This window comes from Ictalurus furcatus, chromosome 7 (assembly GCF_023375685.1).
Source record: "Ictalurus furcatus strain D&B chromosome 7, Billie_1.0, whole genome shotgun sequence".
Classification (NCBI taxonomy): domain Eukaryota; kingdom Metazoa; phylum Chordata; class Actinopteri; order Siluriformes; family Ictaluridae; genus Ictalurus; species Ictalurus furcatus.
In genome coordinates this window covers 12,670,032-12,693,042 of record NC_071261.1, presented here as the reverse complement: position 1 = coordinate 12,693,042, position 23,011 = coordinate 12,670,032, and the positions used below count along the sequence as shown (strand labels likewise).

At 39.7% G+C, this 23,011-nt stretch overlaps 3 protein-coding genes across 4 annotated transcripts; 2 read left to right on the top strand and 1 right to left on the bottom strand.

The window, feature by feature from the left end:
• Positions 1-274: 274 nt before the first annotated feature.
• LOC128610688 (neuromedin-U receptor 1-like) lies at positions 275-7,017 on the top strand. The gene is made up of 3 exons (XM_053630106.1): positions 275-755; positions 5,049-5,918; positions 6,743-7,017. Exons 2-3 carry the CDS (start codon positions 5,066-5,068, stop codon positions 7,015-7,017), a joined length of 1,128 nt encoding a protein of 375 aa, XP_053486081.1. The 5' UTR covers positions 275-755; positions 5,049-5,065.
• Positions 7,018-7,612: 595 nt separating this feature from the next.
• On the bottom strand, positions 7,613-17,559 carry cpdp (CPD photolyase). Its single transcript, XM_053628535.1, has 9 exons — positions 17,122-17,559; positions 12,663-12,808; positions 12,363-12,545; positions 12,122-12,280; positions 11,778-11,976; positions 11,469-11,621; positions 10,817-10,938; positions 10,544-10,703; positions 7,613-9,633 (listed from the first exon to the last, which is right to left on the bottom strand). The coding sequence occupies exons 1-9, from the start codon at positions 17,429-17,431 to the stop codon at positions 9,485-9,487; spliced, it is 1,581 nt and encodes a 526-aa protein (XP_053484510.1). The 5' UTR covers positions 17,432-17,559; the 3' UTR covers positions 7,613-9,484.
• Positions 17,560-17,860: 301 nt separating this feature from the next.
• Positions 17,861-22,068, top strand: LOC128609776 (UAP56-interacting factor-like). Of its 2 annotated transcripts, none has more exons than XM_053628534.1 (9): positions 17,861-18,228; positions 18,943-19,071; positions 19,250-19,428; positions 20,183-20,313; positions 20,502-20,574; positions 20,879-20,943; positions 21,155-21,229; positions 21,402-21,531; positions 21,610-22,068. In XM_053628534.1, the coding sequence occupies exons 1-9, from the start codon at positions 18,162-18,164 to the stop codon at positions 21,709-21,711; spliced, it is 951 nt and encodes a 316-aa protein (XP_053484509.1). In that variant the 5' UTR covers positions 17,861-18,161; the 3' UTR covers positions 21,712-22,068. The 2 variants fall into 2 exon arrangements, with proteins under 2 accessions (XP_053484509.1, XP_053484508.1); XM_053628533.1 differs by having other exon boundaries at positions 17,864-18,228; positions 21,607-22,068.
• The last annotated feature ends 943 nt before the right edge of the window (positions 22,069-23,011 follow it).

The following is a 23,011-nucleotide window of genomic DNA, read 5'->3' as shown; positions in this document are numbered from 1 at the left end:
TTCTTGACTCTTTAGGACCTAGACGTCTCAATCCCAAATGGTACCCCAGCACTGTGTAACCTTTATGGAAGGAGTCTCCAGTGTTAGTTCTTTTGTAACAGTCACAAGAACTTGAAGTTTCATCACGTCAACCTGTTATTGATTATTTTCCTACAGTATCACAGCACCACACATGGTGTTTTTATTCATTACACCATTCAAAGATAGAGTTATTTATTCACACGTAAATATTTTTTTCTGAGGAAGAATTAAGGAGGTAGGATTGTTTGTTTGCTGAAGAGTAAACACGGTTTCTGGGGGAAAACCAAGTAAACTGTTTATGATTTTTTTGGGGGAGAGAACTTGGAAACTCTGAATGTAAGATAATTTAGTGTGTGTTATCTTATCCAGAGCGTGACTTTTGATCTTTCACGGTCACAAGCTGGTTAGGAGAGAAGAGCAGGGGCTTAAAGAACAGAGTAAACAAAGTTGCATAAAGAAAAGCACTTAATGAGTGTTTAAAAAATAAAGCGAGAGAGAGAGATGGAGGGAAAAGGGGAGGAGAGTAAGGCAGCTCAAGTCGCATATCAAGAGAAGATTTGTGGAAACGGAGAAAAATACTGCACACACGTACACACGGACATGTTGTTCTTCTGAAAGACGCTTAATCATACACACACACACACACACACACACACACACACACACACACATCAACATCTTAAACAGGCATCCCGATCGTGTGTGTACCCGCTGCAGGAGCTCTGGAAGTCAAGGTCAGTTGTATTTAATGTACTTTTACACAGAGGCATTAGGCATATCAAGAGTAATAATAATAATAATAATAATAATAATAATAATAATAATAATAATATGTTTAACTGAATAACGTAATGGCTAAACGTCTCAGAGAACTTACAAGAAATGCTTTTCCTTCATCACTTATTAAACCCTAAACATTTCTGTACTATTTTATATATATATATATATATATATATATATATATATATATATATATATATATATATATATAGTCATGTGAAAAATAAGTACACCCCATGGAAATTGTTGGATTTTTTTTTTTTTTACATATTTGGACAAGAAAACATTTGATCCTCTTTGCAATAGTGCCTATTAATGAAGTTGATATAGTTGAACAAAACCACAAGGAAAATCAGCTTTTTCAATCATTTATTCAACAGAAATATCAATAGATGTGATATTGTTCTGTGGAAAAAGTAAGTACACCCTTGGCCTCAGAAACTAGCATTGCTTCTTGTAGCCGTTTTTGCATAATCGTCCACCAGGCTTGCTGGAATTTTTGACCACTCTTCCATGCAAATTTTTTTCAGTTGCAAGATGTTTGTGGGTTTTCTTGCATGTACTGCCCGTTTCAAATCCCCTCAAATCCAGGCTTTGATTAGGCCATTCCATATCCCTCCATTACTTGGTGGATTTGCTCGTGTTCTTAGTATCATTATCCTGATGAGAGGTCCACTTTCGGTTCAACTTCAACTTTCAGATAGACGGCCTCAGATTATCTTGAAGCACTCTTTGATATGATGCAGAATTCATAGTTGAATCAATGAATGCAAGCTATCCAGATTCTGAGGCAGAGAAGCAACCCCAAACTATAATATTTCCACCACCGTGCTTCACAGTTGGTATGAGGTGCTTCTCCTGAAAAGCTGTCTTTAGTCAGCTGTCTGCTGTTTCTGTGGCCAAACAAGTCTATCTTTGATTCATCTGTCCAGAGCGCATTATTCCAAAAGGTCTAGTCTTTGACTGTATGCTCATTGGCAAACTGTAGTCCTGCAAAGGCTTTTTCCTGCACGCATCCCATGCAGGTCAAATCTGTGTGATCTCTTTCTGATTGTAGAAGCATGCACTTTGACACCAACAGTGGCGATACTTACTAGCAGATCCTGTGATGAAATTTTTGGGTTCTTGAAGATTTTTTTTTTGCATCAGATGGTCTGCTCTCGTGCTGAATTTGCTGGGACAGCCAGTCCTGGACAAATCGGCAGTCATTTGAAATCTGCTCCATTTGTAGATGATGTTCCTTACAGTGAAATGATGTATTTCAAATCCTGTGGAGATCTTGGAGAATCATAGGCATCCACAACCTATTTTTCTGAAGGCCTTACAGAACTATTTAGATCAATAACAAAGGGAACCCCAAACACTAGATATGAGAGCGGTATAAATAAGACAGGTTCAAGCAGGTTCTAATCACTGGCACCCGATCTTCAACAACTGATTCTAATTTTATGGATTTGAAGGTGTGATAAATGTAGGGGTGTACTTACTTTTTCATGTGACTGAGCTGGGTTTTTTTTTTCTAGCAAATAAATAAGAGTCGATTCTTTCAGCTCTTTCAGATCCTAAACGATTCATTGACATTTTATCCTAACCAAAAAAGCCATACTAGCGTTAATGAGAAAGAACTAGCATAGACTAGCATATCTGTTTATAGCTAGATTTAATAACCATGCGACGTTAGCAAGAGTTAAGGCTCTCGTTTACATTATAGCAGGTATAAACAGTCGTTCCTTCATCAGCCTCTTTTTTTTATTAAGATTTTTAAAAAACGCAATTTCTCACGTTACCGAGAAAACGTAAACTCCTCTGTCCTGAAGATTTCGTAAGTTACATTACAGCTTTACCCCGACACCAGAGACTCCTTCTGTAAACCGTACAATATCAACAACTGTACATGTTTTACATGAATCCCTTTTTTTGCGATGTGTGTGCGTGCCATACAACGATGACGATGACGTTAGAACACACGCTTTAATATAAATGTGCACTTTTTGACCAATCAGAATCCAGAATTCACCAGCAGTGTTGTTTTTTTTAAACTGTAGTATTTCAAGCAACAGAAAGCAGTGGCGATCTGGGTGGCTTCGGGTGGCCGTAACATACGCGAGCACTTCAGCGCAGCTCCCTTCTGGCTAGTGTTGTGTAAATACACCATCAAGCTGTCGTAACAAATAATTAAATCTCTGGGTATGAATGGTTTATGTTTAATGTTCAAGTTTTAAAAAAAAATAAACAACATTCGTATTTTCTGCTTATTCTCTACTCTTACTATATATATATATATATATATATATATATATATATATATATATATATATATATATACACACACATCTTAGAACATGGACATCGAGAAGAAAAAAGTAGAGAGAAAAATTACACATATGAGACGACAGATTCTTGGAACACGAAGTGTGTTGTTGTTTTTTTTTCCGAACCACCTAATTATGATCGTGCGAAGAAAAAAAAGTGCATAATGGCCTTGGTGTACTGGAAAATATACTCATCATTTCAATTTTCCGTCAAGCAGCTCCATTTAAGCAAATACTGTATCATCAAGCTTTCAAGGGATCAGCGGGATTATCTATTTGCATGAAAAACTCATTAGCATTGCACATTACAAAAAAGCTCTTTATGGTTTATTTCAATAAATAAAAAAGAAAGAAAGAACAAAGGAAATCCCTGCTGAAGACTAAGATTTTGAGCACTTCTGGAAATAGATGTGGCGATGTACTCGGGTGCTGTGTTTGGGTTTGCTGGAGAGTTTAACGCCATTTCTGAAGTAAACACAGGTCTTGTGTTTATTGCCATAGACTCCTGAGAGAGAGAGAGAGAGAGACCGCCATAAACATTGTAAAAGTGACGTATTTTAACCCCTCATTGTGACGTTGGGTTAAACACTAGACTGGGTTAATTTATTATGTGCTATGGAGCTCGAGGGCAAATTCTTGGCAGTTCAACAGTTCATCATATGGATGTTTTATTTTCCCGTTGTGCTGGAAGGTATTCTTATTATACACCGATGAATCTATGGACGCCGTAGTATGTTTTCCAGCTCGAGAAATCGTCTAAAGCAGTTGCACCAATAGGATGACATCAAATTCATGGAATGGCTACGAAGACGCTAGTGGAGATGGTGAAACGTAAACAGAACGTACCAATTAAAGTATAAATAATAGATACGTATGACCTCAGGCTCGCTTTAATAGAACGTTTTTGGGAATGTTTACGCGAACCCGTTTTCTGGGACCATCTCATTTCAAGATCGTTCCCTTTAGTCTACCATTAGAAGATCATCATCTTCACGCAATCTGATGTGGAGGACACAAGTTACAGGTAACATTAGCTTGTACGGACTGTACAGGATTTCGGCGAGTTTTTTTGTGATCGTTGCCAAAGAACGCACGATATTGCTGTGGCTTTTTTGAAAATTTGTGATGCGACTTGCGGAGTTTTTACTTGACTTGTGCGAAAGCAGTGATGTTTGTTGATAAATGAGATCTTTTAGCTGCACTCGTGTTTGGAAGAGGGGTTTGACTGAACGCACGTTGTGATGACGTCACATGACACGTCTCGGCCCAAACCGGCGGAAAAATCTGCGGTAATTTCGAATAATTGCAAGCTCCTCAGAATATCATGGAGTTTGTTTGATTCTGTGTCCATTTCTGAAGGGACTGACTTACTCCTGTAAGTCAAAATAAGCAGACTATTTTTTATCTCTATCTCTATATTTGTCTTTTAGGTATACACTAAGTATAGTGTTTATAATCGTTCTTAAGTGCACAAGATATTTCAGGATTTATCGCAAATGGCAACAAGTATTATGAGTAGAAGATGAGGACTTCACCTCTCTCTGTAAGAGTCTAAATACACTTCAGTGTGTTTTAATGAGTGGGTTTTTTTTTTTTAAAGGACATCAGTGTTCCACTATGACTAAATTGTTGACGTTCATGTCAACATTCATTCATCTTCATTAAGCTCTGTTGTCTTGGTAAGGGTCATGGTGGAGCCGGAGACTCTATACTGGGAATCCACCACCGATTCAAATCTCATGTTCTCCCCATGGGTTTCGTCCTGGTTCTCCAGTTTTCTCCCAAATACATGGCCATAAGAGGACTAGCGCGCCAAATTGCCCCTAGGTGTGAACGAGTGTGTTCCATAAGGATAGACATGCATGAGGATAGACCCGAGGATAGACATGACATTAAGACATTAATAGATTTTCATTTCTGTCTTATTTTTTCCAGGTGTCTATCTTCATTAAATGATGCTTCACCACAACTGCTCCTCATCCCCATTCCCAGACCCTTCATGGTGCCTGGAATCTGGCGAGTGCATCTTGGAGAACCTAAGTTTAGAGGACGTGGCGGATTTGTGTGAGAGCCGGAGCGTGTATGTGGAAAAGTTTTTGGGACCACGGCGCTCTCCTCACTTTCTGCCAATCTGTGTCTCCTATTTAATCATCTTCTGTGTCGGATCGCTGGGAAATGGACTAACGTGCACTGTGATCATGCGCCATCGCTCCATGCGCACACCCACCAACTTCTACCTGCTCAGCCTGGCCATTTCAGACCTGCTGGTGCTCCTGTTGGGTTTGCCGTTGGAGCTTTATGAGCTGTGGTCCAACTATCCGTTCCTGCTTGGAACCGGAGGCTGCTACTTCAAAACGTGCCTGTTCGAGATGGTGTGTTTCGCCTCAGTGCTGAATGTTACGGCGGTCAGCGCCGAGCGATACCTCGCTGTCGTCCACCCTCTACGTGTTAAGCACGTCATGACACATGGCCATGTCAGACGGGTCATCGTGACGCTGTGGATCGTGTCATTTCTTTGCGCTTTGCCCAACACCAGCTTGCACGGCTTGAAAATGTTACCTCCGAAGTTCGGCCAGAGTTTTCCCGAGTCAGCCGTGTGCGACCTGGTGAAGCCTTCATGGATCTACGGGCTGCTAGTCCAGCTTACTGCGCTCTTCTTCTTCCTCATTCCCATGATGAGCATCGGCACGCTTTACCTGCTCATCGCACTCCAGCTGCACCAAGAAACGTTACTGCAGGACAACGCCACAGCCTGGCACCCAGGAGCGCAGAAAATACGCCATCGCCAGGTCACCAAAATGCTGTGTGAGTGGCTTTTAATCTGCTGTTTTAACACATAATCTCAACGGGGAAGAAAATGTGGTCATCTCCAAAAATATTATCCCCCTTTATGTAAAAAAAAATTAAGCTTCTAGAAGAGCGAGTCAGTGAGTAAGCGAGTCAGTGAATCAGTCAGTCAATGAGGGAGTGAATCAATTCTGGGTTAGTGAGTGAGTCAATCAGGCACTGAGTCATTAATTTAGTGAGTTAGTCAATTAGTCAGTGAGTGAGTCAATTATGAGTTACTGAGTGACTCAATCAGGCACCAAGTCATTAATTTAGTGAGCGAGTCAATCGGGCACTGAGTCATTAATTTACTGAGTCAATTGTGAGTTTCCGAGTGAGTCAATTATGAATTACTGAGTGACTCAATCAGGCACTGAGTCATTAATTTAGTGAGTGAGTCAATTTATCAGTGAGTGAGTCAGTTATGAGTTACTGAGTGACTCAATCAGGCACTGAGTCATTAATTTAGTGAGATCAGGATACTATAGTTTTTTTTGGCACAAAACAAAAGATTTCTTAAGTAAGTGCATCTTTTTATCTGTTAAAAACTTGTCTTCAAAGTTAATATTGATTATTAAAGAATAATATTTCTATTTCCTGACTGGTGCAATAGTACATCAAGGCCATCATTACTATTTGGGACACAGCCTTGATTTTTCCTGATCTGTATTATTTGCCACTTGTCAGATGAACGGTCAACCCACGTTATGAAAGGTTCTTCCTCAAATAACTTTCAATATCAAATGTCAAGCAGTTTTTTCTCAAAACTATGATGTCGTGTATTTATTTGTTTTGATCTGCAGTTGTATTGGTGGTGGTGTTTGCCATCTGCTGGGCGCCATTTCACATCGACCGTGTCATGTGGAGCTACATCGACAACTGGAGCGAACAGAACCTACACGCCTTCGAGTTGGTTCACCTGACCTCAGGTGTGTTCTTCTACCTGAGCTCAGCCGTTAACCCCATCCTGTACAGCCTGATGTCCTCGCGCTTCAGAGGGCTGTTCCGGGAGGTCGCGTGCCGAAAGAACGAGCAGAAATTCAACATTACGCAGATCACCTTTCGCACCACGGTGTGAGAAAAATGGGACACGTCATCATGTGTAAATGTACAGAGACAAAGGATGGGGGAGTATTTTGATAAATTTATGGGAGTATCACAAGAACTAATAATACAGATGCACTGATTGGAAATAAACTGGGGGAAAGCTGTTCAGTGATGGTGGTACCAAACACTCAGGTCTTATTTGTACAGGTGCTTAGGCTAGTATCTGCAGTTATTTTTTTTTCACACGCTAGCAAGAGTTTTATACTGTTTGTCAGGTTAGCTAGCACCTCAGAACCATGGATTTTCAGGAACTAGCACTTTAGCACTCAAGCACAAAACAAGACCCAAAATCCTGACCTTCCGCTTCTCCTTTCAGAACTGAAATTAGTTTTGTCACTCAGTTTAGCCACTTAGCCTGCTAGCCTTGAGCTTAACTCTGTTTACTGCGTATAATTCAAAGTAACACGTCAGAATTTTTTTTCATTTATATAACATCAACGTTAGAAATGGCCTGACCACTAGGTTTCATAGTTTAATGAGACCATGATGCTGTCTCGAGCTTTTGAGGTGCCAGTAAACTCTTCCTCGAGTTGCCCGGCTGAGCTGTGAAGGAAAACAGAGCTTTCTAATGACGCTACAAGTATTTAAACCACGGAGAGACTCGTCCATACATGGTTACGACTGACGGTCTTCTCCGTGTCTGTATGGAAGCCTGGTAAAGTTGTGCACGGCTGGCGCAAATGGACAAACAGACTGATTTATGTGTTGTGTATTTATGACTTACAAAGTTCTGATACATTTGACTGTCGTGTTCAGGGTCATACAGGAGCTACAGCATGAAAGAGGAAATGTTTGACTATTAAGCTGTTAACTTTTACCATTCTGAGTGATTTAAACCCGTATTCCCACAAAATATAATCACACGTCCGTTTTTCAGGTCATTTTTTCTTCACCGAAGTGACAAGTTCTTCCATATGGAACTGTAAGTTGATTCAGGATTAAAAAATTATTATAATTTTTTTTTAAGTTTACACATCTGGAATATCTTATTGGGCAAGTGACTAATAAAATACAGGACATGGTCATGAAATGAAGCTTCTAGAAGATGTGAACAAGTCAGCGAATCAATCAGTTAGTGAAGGAGTGTGTGAATCTGTGAGTGAGTCATTTGCGACTTTCTGAGTGAGTCATTCATTTATAGAGTCAATTAGTCAGTGAGTGAGTCAGTCAGTTATGAGTGAATCAGTGAGTCAATCAGTCAGTCAGTGCAGGAGTTAATGAATCCGTGAACAGGTCAGCGAGCAAGTCAAATATGAGTTACTGAGTGAGTCAAACAGGCATTGAGTCATTCACTTAGTGAGTGAGTGAGTAATTAGTCGTAGAGTGAGGGAATCAGTGAAACCATGAGAGACTCAGTGAAGGAGTGAGTCTGCGTCAATCATTTCGTGAGCGAGTCAATTAGTCAGTGAGTGGGTGAACAAACAGTCATGAGTATCAGTGAGTGAGTCAGTTAGTCAATAAGAAGGAGTGAGTGAGTGAGTCAGTCTGCATCAATCATTTGGTGAGCGAGTCAATTAGTCAGTCAGAGTATCAGAGTATCAGTGAGCGAGTCAGTTACTGAGTCAGTGAGGGAGTTAGTGAATCCTTGAGTGAATCAATTACGAGTTACTGAATGAGTCACTGAGTCGTTAATTTAGTGAGTGAGTGAGTCAATTAGTCAGAGAGTTGGTCAATCAGTTAGTGAGTGAATCAGTGAATCCGTGATTGAGTCAAGCAGTCTGTGTCTATCGTTTAGTGAGCGAGTCAATTAGTCAGTCAGTGAATCAGTTAATAAGTCAGGGAGTGAATGAATGAGTCAGTGAGTCTGTCTGAATAAAAACACCTTAAAAGCCACACAATACATCACAATCACAAAGCAAACTGTGAAACAAATTTATTAGAAAAACAGAAAAAAACACCATTTAGGTGCTTATATATTTGATGACAGTCAAAAGTTGTTCAAGGTTTTGAGATTTACTTTTAAAAATATATATATTAAAGTTGTTTTTATGTTTTATTAACTTTTACCCTCTACAGTCTATTAACCAAGAAGAAAATGAAACTATTGTTCCATAAAAATCCCTAAATCTATGAAATGAAATGACTCTACATGGGTGGCTTATTTTCTTACGAATGCTGTAAGCATGAATGTTATTCTGTTCATAGACTTGCCGTACAGGTGATATTAGACAGTGTTAGCATCAACCGTAAGACAAATACATGTTAATTACACTGATCCAGTTAGCGCTAGATAAACCGTCACTAACATCTCTCACCTTTTTCCTGATGTTTAATAAAGAATGTTAATACAGCGGGTTTAACAGATACACATGCTGATAGTTTTAGCAGAAAATAAAACTCAAACTGAATCAAAATGACAGAATGCAAGCGAACACCAGAGCAACTTGAACACAATTCTTCTAAAAGCCCTAATGAAGGTGTGTGTGTGTGTGTGTGTCTCAGGCCTTCTTCCCAGCGTACCTCCTCTCGAACTGGCCCACATCGAACTTGCGCTTGCAGCCTGCGTAATTCATGTAGCGCACTTTACCGAAAACGGGCCGCTCCGCCCAGCCCTGATCATGAATCCCACAGACGGACCACATGCAGCCTGAAAACACACATACACATTATAGCAACAGTTCAGGGTACAATCACATATATACACACATAAGAAAGAAAGAAAGAAAGAAATTAGAAAATTAAAGAATTAAAAATGTAAATAAAATACAAAGAAAAAAAGAAAAGAAAATGAAAGAACAAAGAAAATGAGAAAGAAAGAAAAACAAAAAGAATGTAATAGAAAAAATAATGAATTTAAAAAACAGGAGAAATAATTAAAAAAAGAATGTAAAAGAACCAAAAGAAAAATGTATTAAAAAAGAAAGAAAATGAAAGAAATAAAAACTAGAACTAGAGACAGAAGAGACAGAAAGAAAGAAGGAATTAACTAAATATAAAACTTAAAACTGAAAAGTAAGAAAGAAAAGAACAAACAAAAGAACACAAAAAAATAAATAAAAAAGGAAAGAAAATAAAGAAAATTTTGAATGAGAACGAAATAGGAAAAAAATGAAGGAAAATAAACAAAGAGAAAAGAAACAGAAAATAAAAACATGAAGAACATGCAGAAAAATACAATGAAAGAAAGAAAGAAACCTGTAGAACTCAACACCAATGTACAAGCCCGGTTCTTATAGCTACTAATTTAATTAAACAAACTTCACACAGGAAGGATGCAATTGAGAAACTATTTCAGATGATATTTGACCTTGCTGTGACCTTGACATTGTTTGGATCAATTCCCAAATCTGAGCAGTTCATCTGCTGGTTACGACGATCACTCCGTCTAAACCCTAAACACACTCAAACACTCGCTCTTGAGAGAGCACCAGATATACTGAGTATCACACACACACACACACACACACACACACACATACACACACACACACACAACGCCTCCACCACCTAGTGGCCTAAAATACAAATGAAAGCAGAAGTACTGCTGCGTCTCTCACCCACGTATCCGTTCGGGTCGCAGCCATCCAGCGCGTAGCGGTCGTTCAGATAGATGGAGATGTTCACCGCCTCCTCGGGTGAAGCTGTCCACTCCAGGATCTTCTTAGCCCAGTACATGCGCATGAAACCGTGCATCTTCCCCTCTAACATAAGCTGCCTCTGGGTAGCATCACACACACACACTTATACATCTATATTATGGATATTAGGCAAACATAGCTACAATACCTACATTAGCCTCGTGGCTTCAGTGCAGCAATGCCTTCTTGTACCTGTGCAGCGTTCCACAGCTGGTCGTGTGTGTCTGCGTTTTCCAGTTGCTCTCGTGTGTACAGATAAGGCCGAGAGTCTTTAGCGTGATCCTGCAGCGTCTTCTTCGCCCAATCATACGCACCTGAGAACACAACGGCACACTAAACACTCTGCTCCAACATTTTCCCCACGAGTTCATCACAGCTCATGCTGTATACTGGAGTTTATATTTATCATCAATGTTTATTATCAGGCCACACCTCCTTTACCGAGACTGAGGCACCGAGGCCACGCCTCCTTTACTGAGTCTGAGGCACCGAGGCCACGCCTACTTTACTGAGACTGAGGCCGCACCTCCTTTACTGAGGCTGAGGCACCGAGGCCACGCCTCCTTTACTGAGACTGAGGCACCGAGGCCACGCCTACTTTACTGAGACTGAGGTACCGAGGCCGCACCTCCTTTACTGAGACTGAGGCACCGAGGCCACACTTCCTTTACTGAGACCGAGTTACCGAGGCCACGCCTACTTTACTGAGACTGAGGCACCGAGGCCACGCCTCCTTTACTGAGACTAAGGCACAGAGGCCATGCCTCCTTCCCTAAAACCCAGGGACAGAGGTCATGCCTCCTTCATTGTCCCTAAACACACTCTTCTGGCAGAGTATACTGACCGTTGATGTTGTCGTAGTTGTCGTTGTAGAAGCAGAAGTTATCGGAGAGCTCCCTGCGTACTAACAGCTCCTCTGTGAAGGAGGACACTGACTCGGTCGAGTGTTTCCCCCAACGCTTCACCTCCAACAGCACACGCTGAGCTGATAACTGACCTGCGGAAGAGAAAGGAAAGAGGGAGAGAGAGAGAGAGAGAGAGAGAGAGAGAGAGAGAGAGAGAGAGAAAGAAAGACAGCTTATAGTTTATAATATGTTTATAAGCAGCTTATTCATTTTATGAATAAGTGAACCATCATACACACATCACACACCCGAGTGGATCCAGGGTGAGAGCTGGCTGAGCGCACTGGCGTTCGGGTTGTTCCTCTCGGAGGCAAAAATACGCAGCCGCTGGTCTATAAACGACTCAAGCATGGCGACACCTCCCGCTGTTCCCGGCTGTGCCCACAAAACCTCCCCAACGCTGCGGTCGACCTCCAGTGATGACATCACTTTCTCCCAATCCACCTTCTAAAAGAGCAAACATGCTTCAGGAAACTCTTATATTTAAACGAGTACCTCGCTAATATAACGAATAGTCTCGCAACGCATCCTCATTAGCGATGATTATGTAAATCATTATGTCGTTATAAACTCTGAAGTGTTCCGGTCCTGCCTTTGCCGTTTTGGTGGACGGGTGAGGGTGCATGTCCACTGGAGGAAACTCGGTGAGGAACTCTGGGAGGAGTTTGGTGATTTTCCCCCGGATCGTTCTGGCTGCATACTCCAGTTTATTCGATGCCCCCCAGCATGGCACCACATTATGGGCGTCGACCTGAAGAGCAAACAGAGAGCAATGAAAACCACGTGAAAGGATGTAATCGGATTTACGGCTTGAGGAGAGACGGAGAGAAAACCTGAATGAAGGGGACATCAGGCGGAAGCTCCTTTTTCACACGTTCAGTCCACTGCAGTGGAAGACGGAGAGGGTTGAAATCAGTCACAACGGCACCGATGTCCCAGTGTTTCACAAAACCAGGCAGTGTCAGCTCGGGCTCGCCACGCAGGAGGTGGAACTGAATACCCAGACTTGTACACTCCTACAGCAAAACATGTGCATCTTCTTCATCGTAAACACTAACAGTAATGACAAATCTAACTTTATACACACACACACAGAGTTGAATGTTTAAATTAGTGATAACCGAGATGTTCACCTTGGCCACTTCCTGCAGTCCCCTGAGCATGAAGGCGTATTGGCGATAAGTCGCCTCTAAATACCGTGGCACGAGGCAGAAACACACGTGGAGAGGCAAATTCTCTTCCAGGGCGAGCTGCTGAGCGTAAACCAGGGCCCAGTTATCTACAGAAACACACAAGCACGGTTACACCGGGCTAACAAAAAAAGCTGATCATGATCACTTCATATTTTTTCTTCTGTTAAACGCCATTGTAACTACACCATCTACGTCACCGTAGGACACAACCTCTAACTTCTCACTGGAAGAATGAAAATAAAACCAAAAAATTAGTCATTCAAATGACTTTCAACTGATAAAACTATACTTTATTACAGGAAATATGTCAGAAAACTAGACTTTACATCAAAGTCTGATCTAGGGGTTTTATTTATTTATTTATTTAAGGACATTTCCTAACATTTACTAGTTAACTTAAATTTTTTCTACACTGTTAACTAAGTCCTTTTTAAAGAATGTTTTATAATGTAACTAACTAGCCTACTGTTTAAGGGATATTGTAAAATCTTAGCTAACTATCTTTCTTCAGAGATATTTTATAATGTTAGCTAACTAGCATTTTATGGATATTTTATATTATTTTATAATGTATAATTATTTTATAATAATAATTTTATAGCATATATTTTATAATGATAATGAGTCTTTATTGATCACACAAGGGCCCAACAATGGCAGATTAGCAGTGCTGGGGCTTGAACCCCTGACCTTCCGGTCAGTAACCCAGGGCATCGTCATTTATAAATGACGCAAAGAAAATTTCATTTAAAAAACACTAATAATATTCAAATCAATAAAATTACATTTTAATAATATCACACAACATCGCCTTCAGCAAATGAAATTAAAACAATTTCCATGTGCTTCACATGATTGGCAAAAAGGAAGTGAAGGGGACATTAGCACATGTTAGGTTAGATGCTCTCAAGGCACCATTGTGAGTTCATTTTTTACTAGAAAATACATATAAATCCCATCTAAAAAATAATTAATTGTACATCCAAATGTGTTTTCTAAAGATTTCTGTCATTTTTATCCACATTTTAGAAAAATAATAACTCAAGAACACACAAAATCTGTGTGTCATGTATAAATGACAAAGTCCTTTTAAGGGATACATATTTCCTGTGTAGCTGCCAATGTTATTCAGTATTATCAGGCAGTATAAGAGTCTTCATGTCTGTGTTCTAGGTTGATGTTAGTAAGTTTTATGGAAGACAGAGAGGCAAAGCTGTACCAATTCCAGAAGGTAGTGATGATAGTGATAGCAGTGCATCAGACAATGAGGTTGTAGTAAGAAATGATCAAGTTGAGGATCAGGAGGATAGCAGCAGTGAGAATGAGGACAAGGAGGAAGAACGTAATCAGGAGCGGCCAGCAATAAGTTGTAGGTAGTTGTGGAAGTCAGGCATTCGGATTCATTATCCGATGCCAGTTTGGAAGATGCATCTTCCAAGTTACTACTTCCAGCAAATGTTTTCCTCTGAGTGTCTCAAACATATTGTCCAGCAAACAAACCTTTACTCCATGCAAAAACAGGTTAACTCACTCCTGAACTGCACAGAGAAAGAAATCGAACAGTTCATTGGGACTGCTTTCCAAATGTCCATCTATGGAGTTAATGCAACACGTATGTGCTGGCAGACCCACACACGCATTGACAAGATAGCTGATGTAATGCCAATGAAAAGATGGGAACAAATCAAGAGCAACCTCCACTTCAGTGACAACACTTTAGAACTTGGCAGTGATGACTCAAATTGAGATCCTCTCTTCAAAATAAGACCTTTCCTCAACTTTGCTGTAGAACGAATGAGAAGTATTCCAATGGATGAACACCTAAGTGTGGATGAACAAATAATTCCATACAAAGGAAAAAGTCGACTGAAGCAGTACATCCCCAGCAAGCCCCATAAATGGGGGTACAAGGTGTACATGCTTTGTGACTCAAAAGGCATTGCATACAACTTTGAGTTTCACACAGGCGGGATACTACCAGTCAGTGAAATGACCTGGGAGCCAGTAGCAACATAGTTCTATGACTGACATCCATCATATCCCCACATCAGAATTTCAAGCTGTACCATGACAATTGGTTCATAAGCATGGGCCTTGAAGTTCAAATGGCAAAAGAGAGGGATCTACTGCCTTGGCACAGTCAGAACTAACAGGTTAAAAGGGTGCAAGTTGAAAACTGACAAGGAAATGAACAGGGCTGGATGGGGCACTTTTCATGAGAAGGTAGCCATGTGTGAGGATGTGCAAATAATCACAAGCAAATGACAAGACAACCACACTGTCACTCTTCTGAGCACATCCACTGGGGCCTACCCAGCTTCCACTGAGCAACTATGGGACAGGAGGACAAATCAGATCATCAATGTGAAATGTTCATCCTCTGTGATGATGTATAATAAAAAAAAAAAAGGGAGGTGTTGATCTGATGGACTCCTTGCTTGCATTGTACCGAACAAAGATTCAGTCACAGAAATGGAACATTCGTATTTTCTTTCATATCCTGGATGTACTGTGTGTAAATGCATAGCTGCTATACCGAAGGGAAAATGATCCCTCTCCTAAACAAAGCGAGGAACTCAGCCTAAGAGAGTTCAAAACAGCAGTTGCAGATGTCCTCTATAGGCAAGGCACAGACAAAGCGAAACGTGGCCGACCCAGCTCTGGAGAGTCAGTGTCAAAGAAGAAACAAAGGAGAGAATCCATAACACAACCAGACATCAGGAAAGATGACATTTCCCGTTGGCCTCACTAAACTGACAAGCAGGGACGCTGCAAAAATGATGACTACACAGGTCAAACTCGAGTTATGTGTGGAAAGTGTGGGGTACACCTGTGTTTCACAACTAAAAAGAATTGTCTTCCACATGTGAGTGAAAATGAAATCAATTACTGTAGCATAACATAAAACAGAACTAGAATAGAGTTCTGTGTTGAAAACTCTAAAACACTACACAACTGTTTTTGATTCACTAAAAGATTTTTTACATTACTTTCCAGAGAGTGAAATTGCATTTGATTTTGTCTCAAGTTTCAGACAATTTTACATGAGTTCCAAAACAAATATTGTAGCAGAAATGGAATGTGAAGTTTTTTAAAAAATGTTTCTGAAACACCAAGACACTGAATAACTTCTTTCTAGACAGTGAAAATACATTTGAAGGTGTGACATTTCAGAAAATTTAGCAAAAATCTTTTACCCAAATGGGACAAAGTCAGTTATAAATGATGATACCCTTAAAAAAAAAAGAAGGGAAAAAAAAGGTCAAAGGTCAAATGTGGAAAACAAGTTTTGGAAAATGATTTTAGCCTTAAATATACTAAAAATGTAAAGCAATTACTTTATTTAGCTGTGATTTCATGATTAGTTCCATAGGGGGTTAACATATTAGCTTTCTTGAGAGAGATTTTATAATGTTAGCTAACTCCTCCCTTTTTTAAAAAAAAAAACAAAGAAAAAAAATATTTAACAAATGTGATCAAATAATTTTTAAAGGTATATTTTAACAATGTTAACGAACTAACGTTTTAGGGATATTTTATAATGCTTGGTATTCTCCAAATATTAGTTAAACAGCTTCGGTTTTCCGACATTTTCTAATATTAGCTTAGTAGCATTGGGGACTTTTTTTAACGTAATGAAAAATAGTTTTCTAATCTTAGCTAGCTGACTTTTCTTTGAACATTATTTTCAGCTTAATAGTACACAACTATATTTATTAACAAAAGTTTATTGATTTATGCTTGACAATGCTTAATTTTATATATATACATATATAATGAATTTACTCTTAGCGGTTTGTGTGTGTGTGTGTGTGTGTGAGACAGAGAGAGAGAGAGCGAGAGAGAGCGCGCGCGCGCGTGAGACAAAATTGGTAAACCATCAGCGCCATCTTTTGGCGAACACCAAAACTTTTCCTTCCTTCCTTTCTCTTCTTTCTTCTATTATTGTAATAATAATAATAATAATAATAATAATTATTATTATTATTATTATTATTATTATTATTTCTTCTAACACGTCATTCAAAACCAAGTAATAAACCAGTAGTAACCTTCTTTATCTCTTCTTCCTTCCTTTCTTTCCATCAGCCTGCTTCACTGAAACATTTTATAACACCAACTTTATGAACTTTTTATTTATCATTGTTTATATTTGATGATCCCGTTATTTTAATAATCATTATGGAGTTTAATCTTTGCGCTTTATGTAAAGTAACCCAGCAGCGCCATCTTGTGGTGACCACAAAAATAACTTTTCTCCCACTTCTTTTCTGGTTCATTTCTTCCTTTTGTTTCTATTTATCCATCTTTATGTTTTAATTCTATTCCCGACTCTTGCACATTATTATTATTATTATTATTATTATTATGTATTAGTGTTGTTGTTTTTAACGATTACCCTGCACTCTCTGATCCCGGGCCATCCAGTAAAGCACCGCCCCGCAGCCCTGTCTCACTTTCTTGGCGTCAGACAGGAACCGGAGACGCTTCGTGTTGAATTTACACTCAGATGAGTTTCTCCGCATCTCCTCCACTTTCTCCTGCAGCCACCGCGCTCCTCTCTCCGCTCCCCGGGCTGCTGCGAGCTTCTCCAGGCCTTTCATCGGCTCTCCTTTGCGCTTCAGGTTCCTTTTATTCTCGGACATGATGACGGAAAATCTTCTAACTTCTAAACTACAGCGAATAATTCTGCCAGAAATAGCCCGCATAAGCCTCCTCACACGTGCAAAAATAATGTTTTATAACACAGGCACGTCATTGATCAACGCCTTTCAGTGGGTGGGGCGCTGTTCCCTTGGCAACAGCGTTGAACGAGGAAGTTGGCGTGAAAGAGAATTATTTATTTATTAATGAAATTATTTCTTTTAGCAAAACGTTGTAGTCATCATTACTACAACGTTTTGCTAAAAGAAATAATAGTTGAAATTCTTATAAATTCAGTTTGTAATTCGGAAATCAATCAACAACCTATACATTACTAAGTAATATATAGGTTGTTGGTTGATTTCCGAATTACAAACTGAATTTATAAGTTGTAATATATTTCGTTTTCCAAATTAATTTATATATCCCGCTTCGGTTCGTATATTGTAGTTCGAAAGTAAGATAATACATAAAAACTACATTTCCCACAAATAATACTAACCGCCCATTAAGCGTCGATATGATTCACCATTGTGCTTAGTTTTAGAAAAATCTAATTGTTTTTGGTGTCATACACCACTTGTGTTAATTCTTCTTGTTTTCAATAATAAATTATTTTTTGTTTTATATAAAACGCCAGCGAGTTGACGCATGCGCAGTATAATTAACTCGCGCAGAGGCGAAAGCTAACATAGCGCGTTTAGCCTTAGAGCTAAATTGGTAGAAGCTCTCGCGACCTTTTTTTATTAATTATTTTTTCTCTCCACACACAAACAACTGAAATTGACCTCAACGATGAATACATCAAGTTTCAAATCAAGCGGTAATGCAGAAGGACCCGATAAAGTTGACATGTCTCTCGGTAAGGAACAGCTTTGTTAGTTAGCTAAGCCTTGTTATTTAAGGTGGGATGTGTTTCAAACGGCGTCGCGTTTTTCCATCTAGGGTACTTGGAAGGCTGCGCGAAACGGCTCTTTTATACAACGAATAGTGCACTTAAGTATGGGGTAGGCAATAATTTGGGAGTTAACCTCGAGTCCGTTTTTCAGTGAGCCTGCTTGGCTAGATTAATGCGTTTTATCTTCAATTAAGATGTCAGTTTATAACTTTGTCATGAGAATGTTTTTTTTTATTGACTTTCAGCTTCTGTTTGAGATTAAAAAAAGGTGATTGTGGAACATTGCTCATCTCCAAAATGTGTTCAAAATCTATTTACCTAATTAAGCATCTATCTATCTATCTATCTATCTATTTATCTATCTATCTATATTAATTAATTGTAGATTCATAATTAAAATATGAATATTAACGAGCCAAACTGATGAGTTAAATCATGACTAATTTGCGTGCCAATCAAAAAATCCAGTTTATTTAAAGGAAATACTTAAGGAGGACGTTGATATTGAGGAGGAGATTATTATATTATTAGGCTTATTAGATTATTAACGTGTGAAGAAGCAAAGTCCAGACATTTTGCATGTCTTGGATGATCCGTTAAGTTTGGGGAAATTGTGTAAATGTGATGTTTTGTGGAATTATTTCTATGATTGTTTTCTCCCCTCGCCTTCTCATACAGATGACATTATCCGGTTAAATAAGAAGCAGAAGCAGATCCAGGGTCAGAAGGTGACGCTGAGGAAGCAGAGGCTCGGTGTGAGAGGACGATTAGCGCCGGGGAGACGAGCAGGAGCGCCACTGCACCGAGGTCATTACATCATCTACATCCTACCTTCACGCTAAAACACACTCTTAATCAGGAATTTACCTCTGGCTGTTGATATTCCAGATGGTTCCATCCTCACCATGCCTTCACATTGTTATTATATAAACAGTACCAGGACTTCTCAAACTAAATTGTGGGTTTTTGTTGTTGTTGTTTTCAGGAGGCGGAGTGAATAAGCTGTTCCGGCGGCGTGGACAGGGCGTGATCACCGGCCTCGCAGCAAGGAAAGCGGCCTTGCTTAAAGGCGTCAGTCCGTTAAACCGACCCGTGCTGAACCGGGCTAACCTGAACAAACACGGCATTAACCGAGTTTCAGTGAACCGCACTGCTCTCTTTCAGGTACCACAGTCTGTCCGGCCACGAATGTGAGAACGCCGGGCACTGATTCGTATTTTTTTAAAAATCAAAAACAAGACCCTGGGGTGTTTTTTTTTAATATTATATATATATATATATATATATATATATATATATATATATATATATATATATATATATATATATATATAAATAAATAAAAGGTACTGTTTTCTACTTTTGTTTAAAGTTACACGCTATCATATAAATAAGCGATAGTGGATTTTGCAGATAGCGATAACTAAGTCCGGCGGTACCGACCTGTCGATAACCGATTAATGAACCGTTAGCTTTTAAAATTGATACTGTATGTAAACGTAACACTCAAATTTCGTAAAATATCACTGAACTTTATTAGAAAAATAAACAGCACCGACTGTACCGTGAAAACATACTGTACTTTTTTAAATGAAATAAATAAATATTAAAGTAAATAAAAGAAATGCATCCAAACTGAACCAAAAAGTAACGCTCTGAATAACAAATAAATATAACATAGAAGTCCAAAATGAATCATAAAACACTTCAAATAACACAACAAAATTAGTCAGTGATAGTTTTTTGTTTCGCCTCTAGAGGCCGGTCTCATGCCGTACGATGACGGCGGACCCTTCTCTGATGCTCCCGCGATAGTTCCAGCACTCGGTTTTGCCCGATTTTTAGTTGTGGTGGGAAAAGCAACATTTCTGTGAATGAACGTTTTGTTTGTTTCTCTGCTGCGGTTTTCTTGTTGCAGAGAACTAGGCCATTTGTTTTGCCGCACAGACACGCGCTCGCACACGTGCAGAGGCGGCCGTATATGCTGGCGGACACCCAGAAAGCTCCGGGGCGCGTCTCTAACGGACCCTTCAGATTGCGCAGGAAATGGTGAGCCTTCATTTTCTGAACCAAAATGAAATCCTGTGAACACCAGATAGAAGCATGGATAAATTCTAGCACAGGACTTGAGTTAAATCAAATAATCATGGCAGCATTTTAGTTTTTAACGCTGTCTTAAACCTGACGGATTTTTTTTCTTCAGTTGTTACATTTTGTTTTCCGCTGTCCCCTCGCAGGAATGCTCCTCCGGTGAACGAGTCACAGAGGGAGGCCCGCCAGGCTACGTTCCTCTCCAGAAGAGGCCTGAAGGTGCCTAGATAATTCGTTCCAGTCGTCCTGCTCTCTGAGCCTCCCTAACACGTGTCAATCTTTCAGGTGGTCTTGTGTGTTAATTTCGCGTCGGGTCCGAGGCCTCGATTCCAACAGGGAAGTAAAAATTCAATCTGTAACCCATATTTCAATATGCAGCTCCATCGCTTGGTGAAAAGCGGTTTTTAAATTGCCGTTAATTTTAACGCTGATCTCAGCGAGTAGAAACGAGCGCTACATTCCAGTAAGAAAAACCACAGCAGCTAGGCATAAGAGAATTACATTTTGTGTGTGTGTGTGCCAGGTTCGTGCTCATGTGCAGAAGACGGCGCCGATCCAAGCAGCTCAGAGAACACAGAGAACCCGACCGTAAGCCTTATACACTCGAGTACTTTAACTTCTCATAATCCTTTTTTCCCCCCAATTTTATTTCACGTATTAACATAATTAACTGCATGTGTACCAGTATCTAAATTTATGTATAGATCCCACAGCAATGAGATGAGATTAAACACTGTTGCACGTGTGTGTGTGTGTGTGTGTGTGTGTGTGTGTGTGTGTGTGTGTGTGTGACCACCAGGTGGCGCAGTCCTCAGAACAACAGCGGCATTCTCACTGTGTCCATAGATAACCCCGGAGCCAGAACTCAGCCCGAGTACGTTCACACCTCTTTATCTACACCTGCTCAGTCTTTCACGAGGATCTTAGCTGTCCATCAGACAAGGGGCGGGGCCATATCCTTTTTAGAAAAAAACCCCAACATTTTAACCAGCCAATCAGAAATAAGGGTGCTCAGTGGCTGTTGTTTTTATTGTTATCCCTACTAGACCCGCCCACTCCTGGTCGCTCCACCCACCCACGGTGCCTCCACCCCCTCAGAACACAGCACCAGAGCCTGAGAGGAAAAAACCCAAAGGGGTGCAGCTGCAGTTTGACATCAACAGCGTGGGAAAACAGGTACCTCCACACTTTATATGCGCAAACTTCCATCAGTCGAGGTCGTAACCTGACGTTGCGTTTCTGTCTTTAAAGCAGACGGCCATGACGCTTAACGAGCGCTTCCGCATCCTGAAAATGAAGCGCATGGCGGCGGCACAGCAGAACGCCAGAGGTGGCCGCTTCGTCACCGTGGGCTAGCACCCGGCTCGGAGAGCCAATCACAAAAGCTTGCTGAGGTCACATGACTCCCGTGGCACCTTTTGCAGCACGGACGGCTGCTCCAACGCTGTTTGAACAGACTTTCCTTCTCTGAATTGACAATTGTTTTTGCCCCCCCCCCCCAGGTCGGAATACGGATTTGACGGGAATTCTTTCCATAATTTGCGTTCTGCGTTTGCCATTTTCAGTGACCGTTCCTTTTTCCCCCCCAAAGCCGGAGTCCCTTTGTTTTTCTTATTCATGTCTTTTTACGTTAAGCAACTTTTTAAAAAAAAAAAAAGTTTTATGACCTGCCAGGAATTAGTTCATATTGAGTTTTTTGTTGTTGTTGTTGAACAGTTGGGTGTTTTAAACATTTTTTTAAAAATATTGAAAAAAATAAACACCTTGTTGTGATAAATATTGGTAGTGGTGTTAATGTATCAGGATGATAATGTTAGTGGATTTATCAGTTCTTTGACTTTTGTCACATAATTGAATCGATACTGCAAAAATCCAGCTAACTGGATACCTGCTAATATTACTAAAATCACCAGCTGAAAAGAAATATTGCGTTTATATAATTTAAGAAAACAGTGCTTTTGTCTTTGCTCCTATTGATCACATTTTTACAGATCAGCTGACTAAGGCTTTCAGCATTCACCATAAAGACTTATAATAATTCTAAATTATTTTAGTTGGGATTGGCAAATTCAATTCAGGATTCAAGAATCAGTCCTCTCTGAAACAGAACCCTGGTCACCTTCACAAAATGTTTAAACAAAAAAAAAATCCCAAAGTTAATTTGTAAAGTTGTAGCTGTTGAAGTTTACCTCCTTTCAAGTAGGGAGCACTTAAATGCAGATTTGTAGGCGGTACAAACCTAATGGAAAACAAGACTAAACGAGCAAAGTGTTGCTTGTTGCAATCTACAATTATAAATGAACTACTATAATAAGTAAGATACTATAATAAATGTTGGGTAGTATTATTAATATGAGGTATTATAATAAATGATTTAATGTAATGAGGTACTAATAATAAATGAGGTAGTGAAATGAGGTATTATAATGAGTTATAATAAATGTTAAGTGGTATTGTAATACATGAGAATGTAATGAGGTATTGCAAGAAATGAGGTAATGTACTATTATAAATATGAGGTAACATAATGAGGTACTATAATGTATTACAATGAGGTAATTATAATGAGGTACTATAACAAATACGATGTTATGAGGTACTATAATAAATGAGGTAACAATGAGGTACTATAATGATGTATTATAATATGAGGTAA

Coding starts and splice junctions, on each gene's coding strand:
- LOC128610688 (XM_053630106.1), top strand. CDS start 5,066: ATGATGCTTCACCACAACTGCTCCTCATCCCCATTCCCAGACCCTTCA. Junction 5,919..6,742: donor CCAGGTCACCAAAATGCTGT/GTGAGTGGCTTT, acceptor TTTGATCTGCAG/TTGTATTGGTGGTGGTGTTT.
- LOC128609776 (XM_053628533.1), top strand. CDS start 18,162: ATGAATACATCAAGTTTCAAATCAAGCGGTAATGCAGAAGGACCCGAT. Junction 19,429..20,182: donor ACCGCACTGCTCTCTTTCAG/GTACCACAGTCT, acceptor TTCTTGTTGCAG/AGAACTAGGCCATTTGTTTT. Junction 20,575..20,878: donor TCTCCAGAAGAGGCCTGAAG/GTGCCTAGATAA, acceptor TGTGTGTGCCAG/GTTCGTGCTCATGTGCAGAA.
- cpdp (XM_053628535.1), bottom strand. CDS start 17,431: ATGCGGGCTATTTCTGGCAGAATTATTCGCTGTAGTTTAGAAGTTAGA. Junction 10,939..11,468: donor CAACTACGACAACATCAACG/GTCAGTATACTC, acceptor TTGTGTTCTCAG/GTGCGTATGATTGGGCGAAG. Junction 9,634..10,543: donor CGACCCGAACGGATACGTGG/GTGAGAGACGCA, acceptor GTGTGTTTTCAG/GCTGCATGTGGTCCGTCTGT.